At 40.6% G+C, this 23,848-nt stretch overlaps 1 protein-coding gene across 3 annotated transcripts in view; it reads right to left on the reverse strand.

Moving 5' to 3' along the window:
- Positions 1–23,848, reverse strand: part of FAT3 (FAT atypical cadherin 3) — a 641,657-nt gene that overhangs the window by 132,351 nt on the left and 485,458 nt on the right. The window contains exon 7 of one of the 3 annotated variants that reach the window (XM_061405995.1): positions 10,191–13,223. The exons of the other annotated variants lie outside the window; for them this stretch is intronic. Coding sequence (XP_061261979.1) covers positions 13,182–13,223 — 42 coding nt within the window. The 3' untranslated portion in view covers positions 10,191–13,181. Of the gene's footprint in view, positions 1–10,190; positions 13,224–23,848 lie in introns of those variants that run through there. 3 annotated transcript variants of the gene reach the window in all.

The raw sequence follows: 23,848 nt of genomic DNA on the forward strand, positions 1-23,848 counted from the left end.
TACAGTCCATAGGGTTGCAAAGAGTTGGACATGACTGAGCAGTTTCACTTTCACTGATATGCTTGTGTACTTGTGAATATATATTTTCATAGTTTCTTTTAACCAAGATGTGCAAATAAGGCACACGCACTGCACCTGATTGATGTCTCCTGCAGTCATCTCTTAATCTGTAGCTTCTCCCCACACTTGTCCCTTGCAGTTTTCATGTTGCTGTTGTTGTTAATCAAAAAGCCGAGCCACTTCTTCTTTTGTTCCCACAGTCTGAATTTTTGCTTATTGTATCCCTATAGTTTTGTTTTACATGTTCCTCTGTCCCCTGTATTTCTTATCTTGGCAGATTTATGTAGAAGACTTAATAAAATTCCCATTCAATTTCCTTCTTCCTTTCCTTTTTTTTTTTTTTTGACAAAAGCCCCTCATGGGTGAAACTGTATTTCCACCTAGAGATACATAATACCTGGTTCTCTATCTTATTCTGTGTTATTGGCCACTGATGATCATGCTGCTAAGTCATTTCAGTCGTGTCTGACTCTGTGCAACCCCACAGATGGCAGCCCACCAGGCTACCCAGTCCCTGGGATTCTCCAGGCAAGAACACTGGAATGGGTTGCCATTTCCTTCTCCAATGCATGAAAGTGAAAAGTGAAAGTGGAGTCACTCAGTCGTGTCCAACCCTTAGCATGGACTGCAGCCGACCAGGCTCCTCCGTCCATGGGATTTTCCAGGCAAGAGTACTGGAGTAGGGTGCCATTGCCTTCTCTGACTGATGATCATGATGCAATGCTAATTCATTAAAGTGCAAAACAGCACCATTTTAATTCTATGATTTCTTCCTCAATTATTAGCTAGAATAGTTCTAAAAATAAACTTCTCTTTAATTGTTTGGTTACTTTGAAGTACACTTCATGTAAGGGCTTTCTCAGTGGCTCAGCAGTAAGGAATCTGCCTGCAATGCAGGAGATGCAGGTTTTATCTCTGGGTCGGGAAGATCCCCTGGATGGCACAGCAACCCACTCCAGCATTCTTGCTTAGAGAATACCATGGACAGAGGAGCCTGGTGGGCTACAGTCCGTGGGACTGCACAGAGTTAGGACATGACAGAAGTGACTTAGCATGCACACATGTATACACACTTCATGTAGAAAAGGACTATATTTATTGATGTACACACGGTCCTTCCTTGGCCTTTTCAAGTTGGCTCTTGCGATGTTCTGACACAACCCAAGCAGTCTTTGATAGTTTTCTTGCTTTCCAGTAACTGCTACTGGTAATTTTTTCAGTCATCTTATACATATCCCTGCTCCATTCTTGATTTATCTATAACTTCAAGAAGTGTTAGTTTCTTTTTAGTTAGAAGTGGCATTTAGAAACCATGATCTGGTGTTAGGAATGCTTATTGCTGTCATTTTGGTATTTTTTAGCAGAGTCAGCAAAGCATTTTTAATAATCATATCATGAGTTCATATTGATACTTCCAATTCAAAACTAAGCTGTTAACAACTCTGTCCATCAGTGGACTGGCACAGCCTGGGCCCATTCCCCAACCCCCGCCCTGAGCCACGTGGCCAACTCCACTGGGATCCGACCTTGTCCACAGTGGGCCATCGGCCACTGCGTGTGGCAGGGCCTGGCTGCTAACAGGGATGACAGCCAGCCTGCCTGCCAGCACATCCACAGTAGTTGACTGTCACAACAAAAGAGCCCATGCAACCCACATAGGAGGCATCACTAGAACATACAGACCTTGTAACAAGAGGCTAGTATGCTGCTGGGCTGCAAAGGCAACTTTGCACAATGTGACTTTTCCAAGATTGAGAAACATAACTGAACTACCTAATACATAAAACAAATATAGAAAATGAGGAGATGTAGAATATGCCCTAAATGAAAAAACAAGACCAAACCCCAGAAGAACTAAGCAAAGTGGAAAAGAGCAATCTCCCACCATCAAGTTTAAGATGATGATCATAAAGACGTTTAATGAGCTTGGGAAAATAAAATGGACGAGCCTAGTGAGAAGTTTAACAAAGATTTAGAAAATATAAAGAAGAACCAAACAGCTGAGGAATACAATAACTGAATAAAAAAATACTCCAGAAGGAATCAACAGTAGATTAGGTGATGTGGAGGAAAGGATCAGGGAACTGGAAGATAGAGCAGTGGAAATTCCAAGCTGAACAGAAAAAACAAACCAAAAAAAAGAATTTAAAAAAAATAAGGATAATTTAACAGACCCCTGGGGCAACATAAAACACACTAATAAACACACTAAAGGTCCCAGAAAGAGAACAGAGAGAAAAAGGGGGAAGATGGTATATTTGAAGATATACTAGCTGAAAAATTTCCTAACCTTGGAAGGGAAACAGACATCCATGTACAGGAAGGACAGAGGGTACACAGCAAGACATATTATAATTAAAATACCAAAATTAAATATAAAGAGGGAATCTTAAAAGCAGCAAGAGAAAAGCAACTAGTTATAAACAAGAAGACTCTAATAACACTCTCAGCTGACTTTTTAGCAGAAAATTTACAGGGCAGAAGTAAATGACATGATATATTCAAGTGTTGAAATGGAGGAAAAAAATCTGTCACCCAAAATAATCTATCTGGTAAGGTATCATTCAGAATTGAAGGAAAGTTTTAAAAGACAATCATAAGCTAAAGGAGTTCATCACCACTAAGACAACTTTACAAGAAATGTTGAAAGGATTTCTCTAAGTGGAAAAGAAAAGGCCACAAATAGAAACTTAAAAAAAGGCTATGACTGGAAAAACCTCACTGGAAAAGGCAAAATATAGGAAAGGTAGTGGATCAAAACACTTACAAAGCTCAGTAGGAAGGCAAAAAGACAAAAGTAATAAATCGTCTTTCTCTGTAATAAGGAGATAAGTAATACCTGAAATAAAATGATGTACAATGTGTTGTCAAAAATGTGGGAGCAAAGGAGTAAAAAATGTAAGTCTGTTAAAATGCATTCAAGCTTAAGAAATAATGAACTTAAAATCAATACCCATACATAAAGATGTTATATATAAATTTCATGGTAACCACAAATCAAAAGCCTAAAATAAACACACACACACAATAATAAAGAGAAAAGAATCCAAATAAACACTAAAGACAGTCATCAAATCACAAGGGAAGATTGCAAGGGAAGAAAAGGAATAAAGGAGAACTACAAAAACAATCAGAAAACCATTAACAAAATGGCAGTAAGGACATGTCTATCAATAATTAAATGAAAATAGACTAAACACTCCTACAAAAGACAAAGAGTGACTGAATGGATAAAATAAGACAAGACCTACATCCCTGCTGCCTACAAGAGATTCATTTCATATCTAGAAATACATACACACTGAAAGTGACACAAGGGAAAAAGGTACACCATGCAAATGGAAATCAAAAGAAAGCTGGAGTAGCAGTACTTAGACAAAATAAACTTTAAAACAAAGACTGCAACAAGATACAAAGAAAGACATTACATAGTGTTAAGGGAATCAACCCAACAAAAAGATAATAAATGCAAATAGGTATTTATCCAACATGATGTTGCTATCATTTAGTTGCTAAATTGTGACCGACTCTTTTGTAACCCCATGGACTATAGTCCCTCTGTCCATGGGATTTCCCAGCAAGAATATTGGAGTGGGTTGCCATTTCCTTCTCCAGGGAATCTTCTCAATCCAAGGATTGAATCCACATCTCCTAAATTTTCAGGTAGATTCTTCACCAATGATTCACCAGGGAAGCCAATTAAGCACATAAATACATATAGCAAATAAATATTAACAAACATTAAGGGAGAGAATAGAAGGAGACTTTAACATTTCACTTAAGTCAACGGATAGATCATCCAGACAGAAAACTACCAGTAAGGAAACATTGACCTTAAATGACACATTGACCAGATGAACTTAATTGATATATATAATATTATCTCTCTCTCTCTCTCTCCCTCTCTCTCTCTCTATTACTACTACTAAGTCACTTCAGTCGTGTCTGACTCTGTGCGACCCCAGAGACGGCAGCCCACCAGGCTCCCCTGTCCCTGGGATTCTCCAGGCAAGAACACTGGAGTGGGTTGCCATTTCCTTCTCCAATGCATGAAAGTAAAAAGTGAAAGTGAAGTCGCTCAGTCGTGTCCGACCCTCAGCAACCCCATGGACTGCAGCCTTCCAGGCTCCTCCATCCATGGGATTTTCCAGGCAAGAGTACTGGAGTGGGGTGCCATTGCCTTCTCCTCTCTCTATCTATATATGTATATATATAGAGAACATTCCACTCAAAAGCAGCAGAATACACATTCTTTTCACATGCACATGCACATGGAATATTCTCCAGATCAGATCACATGCTAGGCTAGAAAATAAGTCTCAGCAAGTTTAAAAACACTGAAACCATATCAAGCACCCTTTATAACCACTACAGTATGATACTAGATATCAACCACAAGGAAAAAAAAACAACTGCAAAAAAACACAAATATGTGGAGTTGAAACAGTATGCTAAAGAAATCAAAGAAGAAATTAAAAAATGCCTGGAGACAAATGAAAATGGAAATACAATGATCTAGCATCTATGGGACACAGCCAAAGCAATTCTAAGAGGGAAGTATATAATGATATACATCTACCTCAAGAAACAAGAAAAACCTTTGGCCAGACTCATCAAGAAAATAAGGGAGAGGGCCCAAATAAATAAAATTAAAAATGAAAGGGATGTTACAACTCATGCACAGAAATACAAAGGATCATTCATAAGAGATTACTATGACAAATTTTGTGTCAGTAAAATGGACAACCTAGAGGAAATACATAAATTCCTAGAAACTTATAATCTTCTAAGACTGTATCAGGAAGATAGAAAATATGAACAGATCAATTATCAGCACTGAAACTGAGTCAGTATTAAAAAAAAACTGCCAACAAACGAAAGTGTAGGACCAGATGGCATCACAGAACTCTACAATACATTTTAAGAGTCAGCATCTATGCTTTTCAAAATATTCCAAAAAACTGAATTCATTCTATGAGGCTGGCAGAACACTGGTACCAAAACCAGACAAAGACACCCCTCAAAAAGAAAATTACAGGCCAATATCACTGGTGAACAAGGATGGAAAAATCTTCAATAAAATACGAGCAAAACGAATTCAACAATAAATTAAAAAGATCATACACCATGATCAAGTTAGATTTATCCCAGGAATGGAAGGATGGGTAGTTCAATAACCATAAATCAGTGTGATCTACCGCATAACAAATTGAAGAATAAAAATCATACGATCATCTCAGTAGATGCAGAAAAGGCTTCTGACAAATTAAACATAAATTTATTATAAAAAAGGTCAACAAAGTGGGTATAGAGGGAACACACCTCAACAAAATAAAGACTACGTTGGACAAACCTACAGACCATATCATTAATAAATGGTGAAAACGTGAAAGCATTTCCTCTAAGATGAGAAGCAAGACAAGGATGCTCACTCTTGACACTTTCAAATTTGGAAATCCTTTTACACCTTAGAAATCCTAGCCACAGAAATCAGACAAGAAAGTAAATACTTCAAATGGAAAAGAAATATGTGTCACTGTTTACACGTGATATGATACTAAATTCAGTAAAGTTTCAGGATACGAAATTAATGTAAATAAACCTGCATTTCTATAAACAATGAACCATCAGAAAAAGAATGTAAGAAAACAATCCAATTTACAATTGTATCAAAAGAATAAAATGCTTAGGAATAAATCTAACTAATGAGGTAAAAGGCCTGTACTCAGAAAATTACAAGACACTGACAAAGGAAGTTGAAGATGACACAAAAAGATGGAAAAACAAATCATCTTCTTGGATTGAAAGAATTAATATTGCCAAAATGACCATATTACCCAAGGCAATCTACAAATTCAAATGCAATCCCTCCCTATATAAATGGCATTTTTCATAGAACTAAAATAAATACTTCTAAAATTTGTACAGATAGCCAAGACAATCTTGAGAAGAAAGAACAAAGTTGCAGGCATCATATTCTCTGACTTCAAACTATTCTACAAAGCTACACTAATCAGTGAGGTATGGCACCTCAGCAAAACAGAGACAGAGAGATCAATGAAATAAAATAGAGAATCCAGAAATAAACCTCTGCTTATATGATCCATTAATCTATGACAAAGGAGGCAAGACTATACAATTGGGAAAGGTCAGCCTCTTCAATAAATGGTGTTTGCACAACTGGACAGCTATATGTAAAACAATTAAACTGAATTATAGATACTTTCTTATATAAAAAATAAACTCAGAAGGATTAAAGACTTAAATGTAAGACCTGAAACCATAAAACTCTTAGTAGAAAACATAGGGAAAATACCCTTTGACACTGGGCTTAGCAATGTATGATTTGTATACATCTCCTTAGACTACGGGAATGAAAGCCCCCCCCCCCCCAAAAAAAAAATGCTAAACAAAAAGAAATTGGACTGCACCAAACTGAAAAACATTTGTGTGGTGATGGAAACTATCAACAAAACAAAAAGACAACCTACAGAATGGGAGAAGATATTTGCAAATGATATATTTGATAAGGAGTTAATATACAAAATATACAAAGAACTCATACAATTCAACATCAAAAACCCATCTGATTAAAAACTAAGCAGAGGACCTGAATAGAAACACTCCAAAGAAGACATACAGACATATGTCAGTTGGCCAACAGACACCTGAAAGGAATGTCAGATTCCTTTGTCACCTGTCAGAATGACATTGGTGAGGAGGCTGAGAAAATGACACCCTCATGCACTATTAGTAGGAATGTAAATTGGTGCAGCTGCTATGGAAAACAGTATGCAGGTTCCTAAAAAAATTAAAAATAGAACTGCTATATGATCCAACAATTCCACTTCTGGGTATTTTTCTGAAGAAAACAAGAACACTAATTTAAAAAGACATATGTTCTCTTATGCTCATTGCAGCATTATTTACTATAGCCAAGATATGGAAGCAACCATATATATATATATACACACAGATACATGTATATATATATGTGTGTATATATATATATATAGATAGATAGATAGATACAGATTGTTTTAATGGAATACTACTCAGCTATAAAAAATAATGAAATCTTGCCCTTTGTGATAATATGGATAGCCATAAAGACTATTATGCTAAATGAAATAACTCAGAGAAAGACAAATATCATAACTTCATTTATATGTGAAATCTGAAAAACAAACATAACAAAACAGAAAAAAACAAACAGAAGAAATATAAACACACAGAAAACAAACCTAACAAAAACAACCATAACAAAACAGAAACAGACTCATAGAAACAGAGAATAAATTGGTGGTTGCCAGAGAGGAGAGAAGTGAGGATTTAAGGGAAATAAGTTACAGGGATTAAGAGGTATAAACTTCCAGTAACAAAATAAGTCACAAGGGTGTAATGTGATGTAATGCAAAAAGAATAGAGTTAACAATATTATAGCAACTTTTCATGGTGACAAGTTGAAGGCAGACTTACTGTGGTGATCATTTTGTAATGTAGAAAAATACTGAGATACTATGTTGTACACCTGAAGTTAATATAATATTGTAAGTCAATTATACTACAGTAAAAAACAAAACAAAAACAATATTAAGGTGCCTGTCAAGGTTTTTACGTAATCTTGTTCTTTTCACATGTGTATCTTCTTTCTCCCATGATGACATTTCTCATGCTCAATGACATCATCATACGTATTCACCTGTCTGAATATTCACTTATCTGAAATACGTGCCACAGAGTGTCTGAATAACAGCAATATTGTTATTATAATTACAATTATGGTCATTCAAATTGATCTAATATTCTTTTGCAGTTCTTTTTGTCCTTTAGATTTATTCCACTAAGGCAATGGCACCCCACTCCAGTACTCTTGCCTGGAAAATCCCATGGACGGAGGAGCCTGGTGGGCTGCAGTCCATGGGGTCGAGAAGAGTCGGACACGACTGAACGACTTCACTTTGACTTTTCACTTTCATGCATTGGAGAAGGAAATGGCAACCCACTCCAGTGCTCTTGCCTGGAGAATCCCAGGGACGGGGGAGCCTGGTGGCCCGCCATCTGTGGGGTCACACAGGGTTGGACATGACTGAAGCGACTCAGCAGCAGCAGCAGCAGCAGGGATATATAGTCAAATTAGTGCATGTAAAGTCATGTGGAATAGTCTACCTTGTGCATACATGCTTCCAACTAGATACACATATGAATTTGTTTGCTTCCATTTACTTTCAAATTTTTGACTTGCCTTTTTAACATTTAATTTCATTTTCTATTACATGTAAAATTACCAGTGTTAAATTTACAGAAAAGTTATAGTCAAGCTTAGCTTCATTATTTTTCCTTTTCTTGTATTCTCTTCTCCTACAAGCAACCTTTTTTTCCAGTAATGTTATATTTCATCCATTTACTTTATCAGTATAACCATATTGTATACACTTGCCCTCAACAAGCTATTTCACCTAACGTTTTATCAGTAGTTCTCAACCAAGGAGGACCTTGTTTTCCAGGGTCATTTCACAGTGTCTGGAGATGGTTTTGGTTGTCACAACCTGGGGGCGGAGTTTTCCTAGAACCTGGCGGGTAGAGGGCAGGGAAGCTGCTCAACCTTCTGGAACGCACAGGCTAGCCCTGCGGCAGGAGGCAGATGGGCCCCTCCCACCAGTGTGAAGGGAGTAGAGGTTGGTTCCCTGTGGACTGAAACCCCGAAACAGCAATAGCAGGACGGAGAGAGGAGGCTGCCCAGACAGAATGTAATGGCCCACATACTTCTCATTCTCACAGTCAGGAAACCTCCCCAGCTACACAAGCACCGAAGGGCTCCTCGGAGGTCCGAGGGGAGTGATGCTCACGGATGCCAAGCTAGGCCTCTTTGGTGGAACCTACCTTGGCTAAGAGTCGTGTGTGCACATGTGGGAGGACCGTGAGACATACCAGATACGTACTCTGAACCAGGCTAGTCAGAATGACCGGCCAGGGGAAACCTGGAGGAAACGCCCCATTACGTCACTTAAACTGTCACGAGGGCGTGACTCTCTGAGTCCGCCCGCGTGCCTGTCCACATGTACTGTACACATTTTCCTCCGAATAAATACTTGCTCACCACTTTCTTTGTGGGAATTTTCTTCTGCAAAGCCAAAGGGTGAGGGCCTTTCACTGACACTTGGTCTAGCGGCTACAGTGCAGCGCTCTGATTGCTGCAGCCCGACCTCATCTCTGGCCGGGGACTGAAGCCCTGCCTCAAGCTGCTGCAGGCTGAGGCCAGCTGAGGTCAGCCACTCACGACGAAGAGCCATCTGACTCAAAAGGTCAATAACGTTGCTGCTTTATATAACGAAGACCATGCCACAACAGTGTAGAAATAATCTTCCAAGGGTACATGTATTATAATTAATCCAACCAGTCCTCTACTGACGTTCATTTAAGATGTTTCCTATTTTTGCTCTTACAATGAGCATGCAATAAAGAGCCTTGTGCCTGTATGTTTTCATAGTTTTGCTAACATATATTTGTGTTCCTAAAATTGGGATTGCTAGCTCAAAGGAGACGTACTTATGATTTTCTGAAACACTTCCTATATCTCCATGCCCATAAGTTTGATCACTTGGCATTTCTATGGTTATATACAAGAATGACTACCCTCTCACAGCCTTACCAACAGAGCATGCAGTAAAATTTTTGGCCAGTCTAATAGATGAGAAATGGCAGCTCAATGTTATTTAGAATTTTCCTTTCTCTTATTACGAGTGAGGTTGAGCATCTTTTCAAACGTTTAAGAACCATTGACTCCACCACCTCCGAGAATGGCCGGAGCCACAGCAGCACTTTCCCGCCTCAGTTCTCCCATCCCGAGCTGAGGGGACATGCCTGATGGTGCCCTGGGGGAGGCGTGTTCCTGGCTTGCAGGACCCTACGTCCAGCCGGATGCCCCCGCCCCGCCACTGTTCTAGTGCCCTGTCCACAAGACCCCCACCTCCCCTCAGCAGCACACACGCACCTCCTTTCCTGTGAAAACTATCAGCTCATTCTCCTGTGGGTTAGACAGTCCTTTTTTCTGTTTATTTTGGAAGCATGATATAAATTTCCAATGTTGTCAACTTTGTCATTTATTTTTACTTTGTTCATGGAAACCTTATTTTTTTTGTCATGCAAAAGTTTTTTATTTTCATGTAGTTGAACACGTCAATCTTTTCCCTGATTGCTTCTGGATGTTAAATCATAGTTTTACATTTCCAGGTTTTGGTGATTACACATTTTTCAAAAATAGAATTTAAATGCTTCTTTTTCTTACATTTTTATCTCTAATCCATTTGGAATTTCTCCTAGTATATTATGTGAGGAATGAGTCCAGTTTTATTTTTTTTCCACATGGCTCTCCATTTATTTCAATGATAATTTTTAGAAAACTACCACTTTCCCACGGATTTGAGTAGCCTCTTTTACTCTATACTAAATTTACATATGCAAGTAGTATATTTCTGGCTTTTCTATTTTGTTCCATTGGTTTATCTGTCTTCTTGCATCAACATCAAAATGTTTTAATTATAGAGCCTTCGTAGTATTTTTTTTCCTTCCAGTTTCTGGAGACATAACTGACATAAAGCACCATGTAAGTTTAAGATGTACAGTGTAATGATTCCACTTCATGTAAGTCTTGCAGTGATTATCAGAAAGAGTTTAGTGAACGTCTATCATCTCATATAGATACAAAGCTAAAGAAATAGGAAATACATTCTTCTCCGTGATAAGAACTCTTAGGATTTACTCTCAACAAATTTCATGTATAACATATAGACATATTAATTATATCTGTTGTGTTGAACATTACCTCCCTAGGACTTATTTCTCTTATAATTGGAAGTTTGTACCTTTTGCTTAGGCTTCCCAGGTGGCTCAGTGGCAAAGAATCTGCCTGCCAATGCAGGAGGCGCAGGAGACGTGGGTTTGATCCCTGGGTTGGGAAGATCCCCTGGAGAAGGAAATGGCAACCCACTCCAGTATTCTTGCCTGGAGAATCCCACGGATGGAGGAACCTGGTGGGCTACAGGCCATGGGGTTGCAAAGAGTTGGACACGACTAAGCGACTGAGCACGCACACAGGAAAAGACAAGACCATTTTTTGTACCTTCATCCAGTTCCCCCTCTTCCTACCACCTGCCTCCGGTAACCACAAGTATGACCTATTTTTCTGTGAATTCGTTTGTTTGTTTCTGAAGTATAATTGACCTATGGGGCTTCCCCAGTGGCTCAGTGGTAAAGAATCCTCCTGCAATGCAGGAGCCACAGGAGACCTGGGTTCGATCCCTGGGTAGAGAAGATCCCCTGGAGGAGGGCATGGCAACCCACTCCAGTGTTCTTGCCTGAAGAATCCCATGGACAGAGGAGACTGGTGGGCTACAGTCCATAGGGTCACAAAGAGTTGGACACGACTGAAATGACTTAGTGTGAATAATTGACCTACAGCACTATGTTACTTCCTGGTGTGTAAATAGTGATTCAATATTTTCTTTATATACATTTTAATTATTTGGAAAAGCTAAGTCCTCTTTAAGGTGTTTTTTTTTTTTTTCAGGATTTTCCGGGCTATTCTTGCTTGCTGCTCTTCTAAACTAATTTATAATCAACTTATTGCATCTGACAAAATGATAACATTTTAAATTTAGATATTAAAAGTACAGCATAATTAAGGGAGAACTAATTTCTTGATGATAGAGTCTTTCTATCCAATAATATAGTTTGTCTTTTTCCCTTTGTTCAAATCTACTATTTTTTCAGTAGTGTTTTAGTTTTCCACAAATAGCACATACATATATATGTGCTAACCTAAATGGATTCTTTTTCATTACACATTTTCACTGTTTTTTTATTTTTGGTTGGGGGGAGGTGAGCTATACATGTAGGCTATTAATGTTTGTTAAATTTATAACTTGTTACTTTACTGATTTTCCTATCTTTTGAAGTAGCTCCATTCACTCCTTAGAACTTTTCAGATATATAATTACACTATATACAAATAGAGATCAGTTTACCTTTTTCTTTACAATTCTTATAATACAAATTGCTTTATCTTAGCTAATTGCATTGGTGGATACTTACAGCATACTGTTAAATAGTAGTGAAAACAGTGATATTCTTATCTTATCCCTAATAAGAAAGCCTTTAGTTGGTTCTCCATTAAGTAATAGGCAGGCTTTTGGCTGTAGTCTAAACAATTACTTACTTTTAGAACTAAATTTAGTTGGACCATGGTTGTTCGTATAAATACCTGTACTATACACCACTTTGGTGGAGATCGTTTTTGAGTGAGAGGAAAAGGGTGGTACCATGACTTATGTGCCAGGATGACTTGCCATGGGGGTGAGCTTGACATGCAGACAATCTTTGCTTCTAGTTTATGGTAGAAAAATTTCAGAGAAGTGTGATGGAGGAATCTGCGGCATTGTTTTATCTCCACTGTATTTGGAAAGCCATTCTAGATTCTTTGAATGCCATTTATTTCCTTTAAAAAGTTCCAGTTAACTTAGCCAAGATGCTAAAATATTTGTGTTCACAGAAGCTGTTATATTAATGGGATAAAAGAGCCTTTCCGGCCAGCAAGCCTGCCCTGACCTTCCTGAAGTTTCAAAGTTAATGTGCTCTTGAAAAGCTTGCCTCTTTCTGCTTGCTTTGTCCTGAGCCTAATCTACAGTCAGAACAAGTGTTTCTCTGTAAAAGACTTCCTTTTCCTCATTTGCTTTTTATTTCCCACAGTTGGGGCCATTTGTGAGCTCCTGAACAACCAAACAAAGCAAAGTAACTTTCAAAGATGTTGTGTTCAAAATGGTAATTGAAAGGCCTAGAGAAGCACAATGGACTCCGAGCAGGAGGGACCCTGAGTGTGGGAAGTCTCTTCTGGTTTCAGTGCTGCCCACCACAAACACTCCGGGTTTTGCAGGCTTGTCTGAGCCAAGTCTGGGTAGATGCCGAGCCTCGCTTTACAAAGACTCATGGCATGAAGTGTCCATGGGGTGAGCTGAAGGGTAAGGCCTCTGTCTTTTATTAGAACAAATTAAATCCTGAATTACTGAAAATTCTGCCTCTGTTTGCATTCAGAACAATATTTAAAACACTCCACAGTTGTAGTTTCAAGGATGATGCCTCTGGTATCCCCTCCAAGCTTGCAAGACCTGTTTTTGAATGCATTAAGAAGAAAAATCACATCAGCACGTGCTTGTTTTCCAGTTTATCAACTTACATCATATTCATTTCTTCAACTTTACTATCTTTAGCTTATCAACGTGACAAATGAGAATCAGAGATGTTAAGCAATTTTCCCAAGTCATAACGGCAAGGCCACACTCATACCTAGGTCTCAGGGAGCCAAATTCTGTAGCATCCCATTATATCATGTCCATGTGCGCTTAAATTCTTGTTTAGTTGCTTAGTCATGTCTGACTCTTTTACGACCCCATGGACTGTAGCCCGCCAGGCTTCTCTCTCCATGGGATTTTGCAGGCAAGGATACTGGAATGGGTTGCCATTCCACCCACCAGGGGATCTTCCTGACCCAGGGATCAAACGCGTTTCCTGCATTAACAGGCGGATTCTACCGCTGAGCCACCAGGGAAGCCCACACTTAAATTATATATGCATTAATTATAAATGTGCAAACATGCTGTTCCGTTATACAAACATCCTAATTTACAAAACAGCTAACTGATATGACCATTCTCATTTAAGGAACATTAATCTTGAGATTATTCTGAACAGAAAGTGTCCTGTTGCCTTTAAAGTTGGAATCCATTTTCAAGAATTGATTTGCTCATAAGTTGTCAGGCATGGATCTATTACATACAGTGAGATTTTTATAATTATTTTTTTAACATAGAGTCTCATGGTAGAGTTGGCTTGCTGCCTTATTTCATCTCTTTAATTGCACTTGTTCCAGCATTGTCCTAACCTAAATGTACAAAGAAGCTTTGGGCCCCTGCCCTTTTCATCTGCTAAGAAGGAGATGATGTTAAAGGAAACAAAAGATTTACCCAAAAGAGAGCATCCCTCGGTCCAGGGGACCATGGCGCAGCATTAGTTGCTGTCATTTCTGTTGTGTAGTTGCTCAGTTGTCTAGGACTCTTTTGTAACCCTATGGACTGTAGCCCACCAGGTTCCTCTGTCCATGGCATTTCCCAGGCAAGAATACTGGAGCAGGTTGCCATTTCTTTTCGGGGATCTTCCCAACCCAGGGATAGAACCGGAGACCCCAGCATTGGTAGGCAGATTCTTTACAACTGAGCTACCAGGGAAGCCCGGAAGCAGCATTAACAAAAGTGATCTGTTTCTACCCTCCACCCCCTTTTAAGCAGGTGCAAGTTGGAGGAAAAGGCTAAGACAAAGTTCGAATCTTTAAGATGAAAAGTGAGAGTGTTAACCGTTCAGTCACATCTGACTCTGCAACCCCATGGACTGTAGCCCGTCAGGCTCCTCTGTCCATAGGATTTCCCAGGCAAGAATACTGGAGTGGGTAGCCATTCTCTTGGCCAGGGGATCTTCCCAACCCAGGGATGGAACCCCGATCTCCTGCATTGCAGGCAGATTCTTTACCTTCTGAGCCATTCTTTACAACGAAGGAGGCCAATCAGGAACTCCCAACATCACCTAGAGATAAAAGAGGAATGGAATCCCTGTGGTTGTCATGGGCAAGGCTAACCTACGAATGCACATCATGGACCTCCCAGCCCCAGAGAGCACAGACCTGCTAGCAGGAAGACTTAGTGGTCAATCTCAATTAACTACTTTGTGGGGCTTAAGAAATGTGGGGATGATCTGAAAGAGACTTTTAATCTCAGGTTTGGCTGTGGAGCAAACAAACACAAGCTGATTTTCATATCTTTATAAATCAAAGCAGGACTCAAATAAGGGAAGTATATTAAAACCACAAAAGCACATATCATGAGTCCCTGAATCAAATCAGTGTAATTTTGAGATTATTATTTGGGCATGCATATCCCTGCTGCCTTTCATAAATAACAATAAAAAGCCCCCACACATAGGATTTTATAGCTAGTAGGTATATTATTCAATTTTAAGTTGAGAAAAAATGATAATAATAAAACCTACAAGTGTCTGGCAGGTCACAGATCTCAAGATACCTCATAGTATCTTATTTTATTCTTAACAATAACCCATGAAGTATGTAAGATCTTATTCCGATTATGCTGGAGAAACCGTCTCACATGGACGAGGCTCCCTTCTGTGGTAAGAAACTGGTTTAGGGTTGACTTTAAACAAGGGTCACCTGATTTAGGGTCAATGCTTCCACTAGACAAAATTCTTCCCCTAATGAATTACCCAGTATAGTTTGCATATATAGATATATAGGGCAAAGTTCCTGAGATGGTACCTGATTTTGACTTGTACGATATCTCTTTACCTGTGTCCATCTAGGGCAGCCGCCTAACCTGTCTGTGCCTGAGTTTCTCACTGGAAAAATCAATGTCATGATAAAACTTGATTTAACTACTCCCAGGATGTCAGGCAAATGAAACTTAGAATGATACTAATTAATTATGCAAATAACAAATGTTATATATTACTATAAATTTTTGTCCATCGGTCTTTTAGGAGAGGCAGGCTCTCAGTTCAGTTCAGTTCAGTCCCTCAGTCGTGTCTGACTCTTTGCGACCCTATGGACTGTAGCATGGCTGGCTTCTCTGTCCATCACCAACACAGTGGTTATAAGATCACAAGCTGCAGCAGGAGAGGGCAGGAAGAACCGAGAGAGAAGCATTGAAATATATGGATCACCACATGTAAAATGGATGGCTAATGGGAAGTCGCTGTATAACATAGAGAGCTCAACCTGGTGGTCTGCAACGACCTAGAGGGGCAGGATAGGGTGGGAGGTAGGAGGGAGGCTCAAGAGGGAGGGAGCATATGTGTACCTGTGGCTGATTCATGTTAATGTATGGTGGAAACCAAACAACATTGTAAAGTAAATTTTGTTGTTTGTTGCTGTTCAGTCACTCAATCATGACCAAGTCTTTGTGACTCCATGTACTGCAGCATGTCAGGCTTCCCTGTTCTTCACTATCTCCCGGAGTTTACTCAAACTCATGTCCATTGAGTTGGTGATGCCATCCAAGCATCTCATCCTCTGTCGTTCCCTTCTTCTGCCATCAATCTTTCCCAGCATCAGAGTCTTTTCCAGTGAGTCAGCTCTTCGCATCAGGTGGCCAAAGTATTGGAGTTTCAGCTTCAGCATTAGTTCTTCCAATGACTATTCAGGACTGATTTCCTTTAGGATTGACTGGTTGGATCTCCTTGCAGTCCAAGGGACTCTCAAGAGTCTTCTCCAACACCACAGTTCAAAAGCATCATTTCTTTGCTGCTGAGCCTCCTTTATGGTCCAACTCTCACATCCATATATAACTACTGGAAAAAACATAGTTTTGACTAGACAGACCTTTGTCGGCAAAGTAATGTCTGTTTCTTAATATTCTGTCTAGGTTGGTTATAGCTTTTCTTCAAGGAACAAATATTTTTTAATCTCATGACTGCAGTCACCATCTGCAGTGATTCTAGAGCCCAAGAAAATAAAGTCTCTCACTGTTTCCACTGTTTCCCCATCTATTTGCCATAAAGTGATGGGACTGGATGCCATGATTTTAGTTTTCTGAATGTTGAGTTTTAAGGCAGTTTTTTCAGTTTCCTCTTTCACTTTAGTCAAGAGGCTCTTTAGTTCATCTTTGCTTTCTGCTATGAGGGTGGTGTCATCTGCATATCTGAGGTTATTGGTATTTCTCCTGGCAATCTTGATTCTAGCTTGTGCTTCATCCAGTTCAGCATATCTCATGATGTACTCTGGATATAAGTTAAATAAGCAGGGTGACAGTATTCAGCCTTGATGTACTCCTTTCCTGATTTGGAACCAGTCTTTTTTCCATGTCCAGTTCTAACTGTTGCTTCTTGACCTGCATACAGACTTCTCAGGAGGCAGGTCAGGCAGTCTGGTATTCCCATCTCTTTTCCAGTTTGTTGTAATCCACAGAATTTTCCAGTTTGTTATGATCCACACAAAGGCTTTAGCATAGTCAATGAAGCAGAAATAGATGTTCTTCTGCATTTCTCTTGCTTTTTCTATGATCCAACAGATGTTGGCAATTTGATCTCTGGTTCCTCTGCGTTTTTAAATCCAGCTTGAACATCTGGGAGTTCTTGGTTTATGTAGTGTTGAAGCCTGGCTTGGAGAATTTTGAGCATTACTTTGCTAGTGTGTGAGATGAGTGCAGTTGTGTGGTAGTTTGAGCATTCTTTGGCATTGCTTTTCTTTGAAACTGGAATGAAAACTGACCTTTTCCAGTCCTGTGGTCACTGCTGAGGTTTCCAAATTTGCTGGCATAGTGAGTGCAACATTTTAAGAACATCATCTTTTAGGATTTGACATAGTTCAGCTGGAATTTTGGAGAAGGCAATGGCAACCCACTCCAGTACTCTTGCCTGGAGAATCCCATGAATGGAGGAGCCTGGTGGGCTACAGTCCATGGGGTCGTGAAGAGTCGGACACGACTGAGCAACTTCACTTTGACTTTTCACTTTCATGCACTGGAGAAGGAAATGGCAACCTACTCCAGTATTCTTGCCTGGAGAATCCCAGGGACGGAGGAGCCTGGTGGGCTGCTGTCTATCAGGTAGCATAGAGTTGGACATGACTGATGCTAGTTAGCAGCAGCAGCAGGAGCTGCAATTTCATCACCTCCACTAGCTTTGTTTGTAATGATGCTACCTAAGGTCCCCTTGTGGAGAAGGCAATGGCACCCTACTCCAGTACTCTTGCCTGGAAAATCCCATGGACGGAAGAGCCTGGTGGGCTACAGTCCATGGGGTCACTAAGAGTCGGACACAACTGAGTGACTTTACTTTGACTTTTCACTTTCATGCATTGGAGAAGGAAATGGCAACCCCCTCCAGTGTTCTTGCCTGGAGAATCCCAGGGATGGGGGAGCCTGGTGGGCTGCAGTCTATGGAGTTGCACAGAGTTGGACACAATGGAAGCGACTTGGCAGCAGCAGCAGCAGCAGCAAGGCCCCCTTGACTTCACATTCCAGGATGTTTGGCTCTAGGTGAGTGATCACACTATCATGGTTATCTGGGTCATTAAGATCTTTTTTGTGTATTGTTGATCTTCTGTGTATTGTTGCCACCTCTTCTTAATATCTTCTGCTTCTGTTAGGTCCATATCATTTCTGTCCTTTATTGTGCCCCACAAGAGACTAAGCCAGACTTGCCTGTGAGTGTCCAGGAATCTCTAGTAAAGGCGTGGGTTGACAGTGGCCTGGGGTGGGGTCAGGGGCACTGAATACAACAGTCCTGGTGTAAGTCCTTTTGAAGGAGGTCACTATTCCTGCCATTACCCCTCAGGCCAAACTACAGGTAGGGAACATAGCCCCACCTATTAACAGAAAATTGGATTAAAAATTTACTGAGCATGGCCCTGCCCATCAGAGCAAGACTCAGATTCCCCTACAGCCAGTCCCTCACATCAGAAAGCTTTCACAAGCCTCTTATCCTTGTCTACCAGAGGGCAGAGAGAATGAAAACCACAGTTACAGAAAACTAACCAAACAATACTTGGATCACAGCCTTTTCTAACTCAATGAAACTACGAGCCATGCCGTGTAGGGCCACCGAAGATGCATGGGCGTGGTAGAGAGTTCTGACAAAATGTGGTTCACTGGAGAAGGCAATGGCAAACCACTTCAGTATTCTTGCTTTGAGAACGCCAAGAACAGTATGAAAAGGCAAAAAGATGACACTGAAAGATGAGCTCCCCAGGTCAGTAGGTGCCCAATATATTGGAGAGGAGTGGAGAAACAGCTCCAGAAAGAATAAAAAGGCTGAGCCAAAGAGAAAACAATGCCCAGTTGTGGAAGTGACTTGTGATGGAAGTAAAGTCTGATGCTGTAAAGAACAATATTGCATAGGAACCTGGAATGTTAGGTCCATGAATGAAGATAAATTGAAAGTGGTCAAACAGGAGATGACAAGTGAACATCGACATTTTAGGAATCAGTGAACTAAAATGGACTGGAATGGGTGAATTTAATTCAGATGACCATTATATCTACTACTGTGGGCAAGAATCCCTTAGAAGAAATGGAGTAGCTCTCAGAGTCAACAAGAGTTCAAAATGCAGTACTTGGGTGCACTCTCAAAAACAACAGAATGATCTCTGTTCATTTCCAAGGCAAACCATTCAATATCACAGTAACCCAAGTCTGTGCTCCAACCAGTAATGCCAAAGAAAGAAAGTGAAAGTGAAGTCACTCAGTTGTGTCCGACTCTTTGCTACCCCATGGACTGAAGCCCACCAGGCTCCTCCATCCATGGAATTTTCTAGGCAAGGATACTGGAGTAGGTTGCTATTTCCTTCTCCAGGGGATCTTCCCAACCCAGGGATTAAACCCAGATCTCCTGCATTACAGGCAGACACTTTACCATCTGAGCCACCAGGGAATGCTGAAGAAGGTGAAGTTAAATGGTTCTATGAAGACCTACGAGACCTTCTAGAACTAATACCAAATAGAGATGTCTGTTTCATAATAGGGGACTGGAATGCAAAAATAGGAAGTCAAGAGATACCCACAGTAACAGGCAAGTTTGGCCTTGGAGTACAGAATAAAGCAGGGCAAAGGCTAACAGACTTGACAAGAGAATGCACTGTCATAGTGAACACACTCTTTCAACAACACAAGAGAAGACTCTACACATAGTCATCACCAGATCGTTAATACTGAAATTAGATCGATTATATTCTTTGCAGCCGAGATGGAGAAGCTCTATACAGCCAGAAAAAACAAGACCAGGAGTTGCCTGTGGCTCAGATCATGAGCTCCTTATTGCAAAATTCAGACTTAAATTGAAGAAAGTAGGGAAAACCACTAGACCATTAAGGTATGACCTAAATCAATCCCTTACGACTGTACAGTGGAAGTAACAAATAGACTCAAGGGATGAGATCCCGTGCCTGAAGAACCATGGACGGAGGTTTGTAACATCATACAGGAGGTAGTGATCAAAACCATCCCCAAGAAAAAGAAATCCAAAAAGGCAAAACGGTTGTCTGAGGAGATCTTAAAAATAGCTGAGAAAAGAAGAGAAGCAAAAGGCAAAGGAGAAAAGGAAAGATATATCCATTTGAATGTAGAGTTCCAAAGAATAGCAAGGAGAGATAAGAAAGCCTTCCTCAGTGATCAGTGCAAAGAAATAGAGGAAAAAAATGGAATGGGAAAGACTAGAGATCTCTTCAAGAAAATTGAAGATACAAAGGCAGGCTCTAGATTTGTTTAAACCTACTATGAAGATAATGGCAACCCACTCCAGTGTTCTTGCCTGGAGAATCCTATGGACAGAGGAGTCTGGTGGGCTACAGTCCATGGGATTGCAGAGAGTTGGACACCACTGTGTGACTACCACTTCACTTCCCTATGAAGATACAGCAGTTCATACGTGTTTGGTAGATGCATGGAAAAAACTGTTAAGAACTGCTCCTTTCTCTTCCTTGCTAATGTGTGTCTCTGTGGCCCGTAAGCTCAGTGGGTGGAAAGCAGGGCTATGAGGTGGTTGACGTATTTTGCCGTCTTCCTAGCATATACGACTGGCTATGAGACAGTCTAATGGCCAAAGGTAGCGCCATGTTTACCAGGCAGTCATCTTTAAAAGTGTCCCCCCTAATAACAGCAGAGCCAATTGAGTGTCTCTTCCTGCCTTGGAATAATTAGCAAAGACATCATCTTCCTTTTGAGAGGCATCACAGTATAGTGGTTGAGAACACAGAAGAGGTTCTGGAATCCAACTACCTATATCTGAACCCTCATATACTGAAGTTACTTAAAGCTGTTTTGCTTCAGTTTCCTTATCTGTAAAATGGGGATGATAATAGGGGGTTATTTTCCTATTTCCAACATAAATCATCACAGTTTTGTCAGTTTAAAACAATACTCATGTATTATTCCTAGTTCTGCAGGTCAGATGTTGAGGTATGGTATGGCTTTGAGTCTCACAAGCCCCAAATCAAGGGGTCCTCAGAGCTGTATCCCCTTCTGGAAGGTCTGAGGATGAACAAGTTCGAAAGTTCACTTGGGTTGTTGGCTGCGCTCAATTTCTTGAGGTTCAAGGCCTGCGGTCCCTGCGTCCCTGCTGGCTTTCAGCAGGATCCAAAAGGCTGCCTCCCTTCCTGGCCTGCTGCATCTTCCATATTCAGACAGGGGCTTCCCTGGTGGCTCAGAGGTTAAAGCGTCTGCCTACAATGCGGGAGACCTGGGTTCGATCCCTGGGTTGGGAAGATCCCCTGGAGAAGGAAATGGCAACCCACCCCAGTCCTCTTGCCTGGAAAATTCCATGGATGGAGGAGCCTGGTAGGCTACAGTCCATGGGATCACAAAGAGCTGGACATGAATGAGTGACTAGTTATTCAGACTAGTGATGATATTTCAAATCCTGTCCCATTCGGACATCTCTGGTTTCTCATTTAGCTGTATTGCTTCCAGCTTCAGCTGGACAGGATCGTCTGCCTAAGGGCTCATGTGATTAGACTGAATCCATCGGAGTCATCTAGGTGAGTCTCACAAGCTAAGATCTGTAACCTTAATCACATCTGCAGGGCCGCCTTTGCCATGGAATGACATATTTGCAAATTCTAAAGGCTGGGAGGGCACAGGCACCTTGGGTGTGGGATGGCGGTACATTCTGTTCACGGCAAATAGTACCTGCCTTATGGAGGCACTGTGAGAGTTAAATGAGTTTGTTTGTTTTTGATTATAGTATAAACACAGGTTTTATCTATTTCGTTTGTTTCTGTCCATTGTAGTCATAATTCTTTTTGATGCTCAAACATTTCCATCTTTAGTAGAATGCAGTTTGAATTGTCTCTTGTTACTGTCAAACAATATTCCACTAGCCTTTTCTGGCAGGATAAGATGCCGAGGCTTCTGTCCCAGACCTGGAATCAGCTAGTTCTACAAGGAATCCTGGTTTCCTTCCCATGGAAAATGGTGTGTAGAGACCACAGTCTGGGTGCTAAGAATAGAATGTCTCTTCACATGGATCTGTAGTGCTCACGTATGCATGGACAACCTCATCCTTCTCAGCAGCTCATTATTTCTGCTCTTTATAAGCCTTCCGTTCCACCTGATGTTCCTCCTTCCCCTCTTACAACAGCCAGTGTTCCTGTGATGCCTCATGTTCCCACCAGCCAGAAGGCCCCCCTTCTCCTAATACTTTCATCATTCTCTGCCGGGCCAGATACGTCTGCTCACCTCTGGCCTGGCATGGCATCAAAGTGGGGAACACTTCCATAACACTGAAGAATACTGCACCCGCCGCCCGCCCCACCCCTGCCTTTTTTTTTTTACAGAATGTTTCTATTTTTAAAAAAATTCTTCAGGGAAGCTAAATTCCTATTTGCTACTGAGAAAGTCAATTCCTAGGCAGGTTGATAAGAAGTCTGGGGTCCCTGAGGAGGCGAGAGGGGTCTGGGGCTCTCCAGGAGGAGACAGGGATCTGGAATTCTCAAGGAGGAGGAAAGGACGAACGTCTTTTTTTTCCTCTACGTTCCTTAGTCTTAGTCACATAAAATGTTCATAATTCTTTTTCTTTAAGCCCAGAACTGATGATTACACAACAAATAACTCAGTTTAAACTCTGTACTAAGGATTATATAAAAACAATGTATCCTGCTCAAGGACAGTTTCTCTTTCCTTAAAACCTTCTGGCTAATCCTCTTATCTTAAAATGTAAATTATAAGAGCGGATCTAGTACGATATTTACAACCTTGAGACACTCTTTTGATTTACTGTAATAACTAATTAAAAAGTATATAACTCCCTAGCGTAGACTAGCGATGGGGCACTCTCCATCCCCCTTCTGGTGTCTATGTTAGAAGCTTTCTCTGTGCCATTTTATACTTTAATAAAACTCTACTACACAAAAGCTCTTGAGTGATCAAGCCTGACCCTTGGTCCCAAAGGTGCGTCTTCTTCGAAGATCATGAATCCGACACTGTTCACCATAGGCTGTCACTATTTGGGGCTTTGGTAAGCAAACTCATTCTCTTTCTTAACTCAGAATGACAGTGCTTTGAAATAGTATGGCAAGAGCCAGCCCCATCACCGGAGCAGGAAGGCATTATGAAGATATTACAAAGCCAATAACTCCCTCAGGTATGTGTGCTTCACTGGTGGCTCAGTGGTGAAGAGTCTGCCTGTCAATGCAGGAGACACAGGAGATGCAGTTTTGATTCCTGGGTCAGGAGGATCCCCTGGAGGAGGAAATGGCAAACCACTCCAGTATTTCTTGCCTAAAAAATCCATGAACAGAGGAGCCCAGAGTGCTATAGTCCATGGGGTTGCACACACGATGTGACGTTTCCTAGGAAGTCTGGGTGGTTGCATATTGAAAATTTTAACTGGAGTTTCCCAGTAATGAAAGTGTTGAAGAGTTAATTTACCTTAACCATTTTTAGGGCAACTACCCATTTTAAAACCTGATTAATACTGAGGAGCTACTCTCTGAAAATATGTACAAGCATACCAAAATTTATCAACACTTTCATGAGTTTCAGGACCTGTTGGATAGTTTCCAACAAGCTGTCTTGGAGAGTTTAGTTTGTTTGCACTAGATTCTTTTGTAATGTAGACCATTTTAAAAATCTTTATTGAACTTGTTATTATATTGATTCCTTTTTGTTTCTCTTTTGTTTTTTGGCTGCAAGGCATGTAGGAGCTTAGCCCCTGACTGGAGATATAACCTGCACCC

Source organism: Bos javanicus, chromosome 29 (assembly GCF_032452875.1).
Source record: "Bos javanicus breed banteng chromosome 29, ARS-OSU_banteng_1.0, whole genome shotgun sequence".
Classification (NCBI taxonomy): domain Eukaryota; kingdom Metazoa; phylum Chordata; class Mammalia; order Artiodactyla; family Bovidae; genus Bos; species Bos javanicus.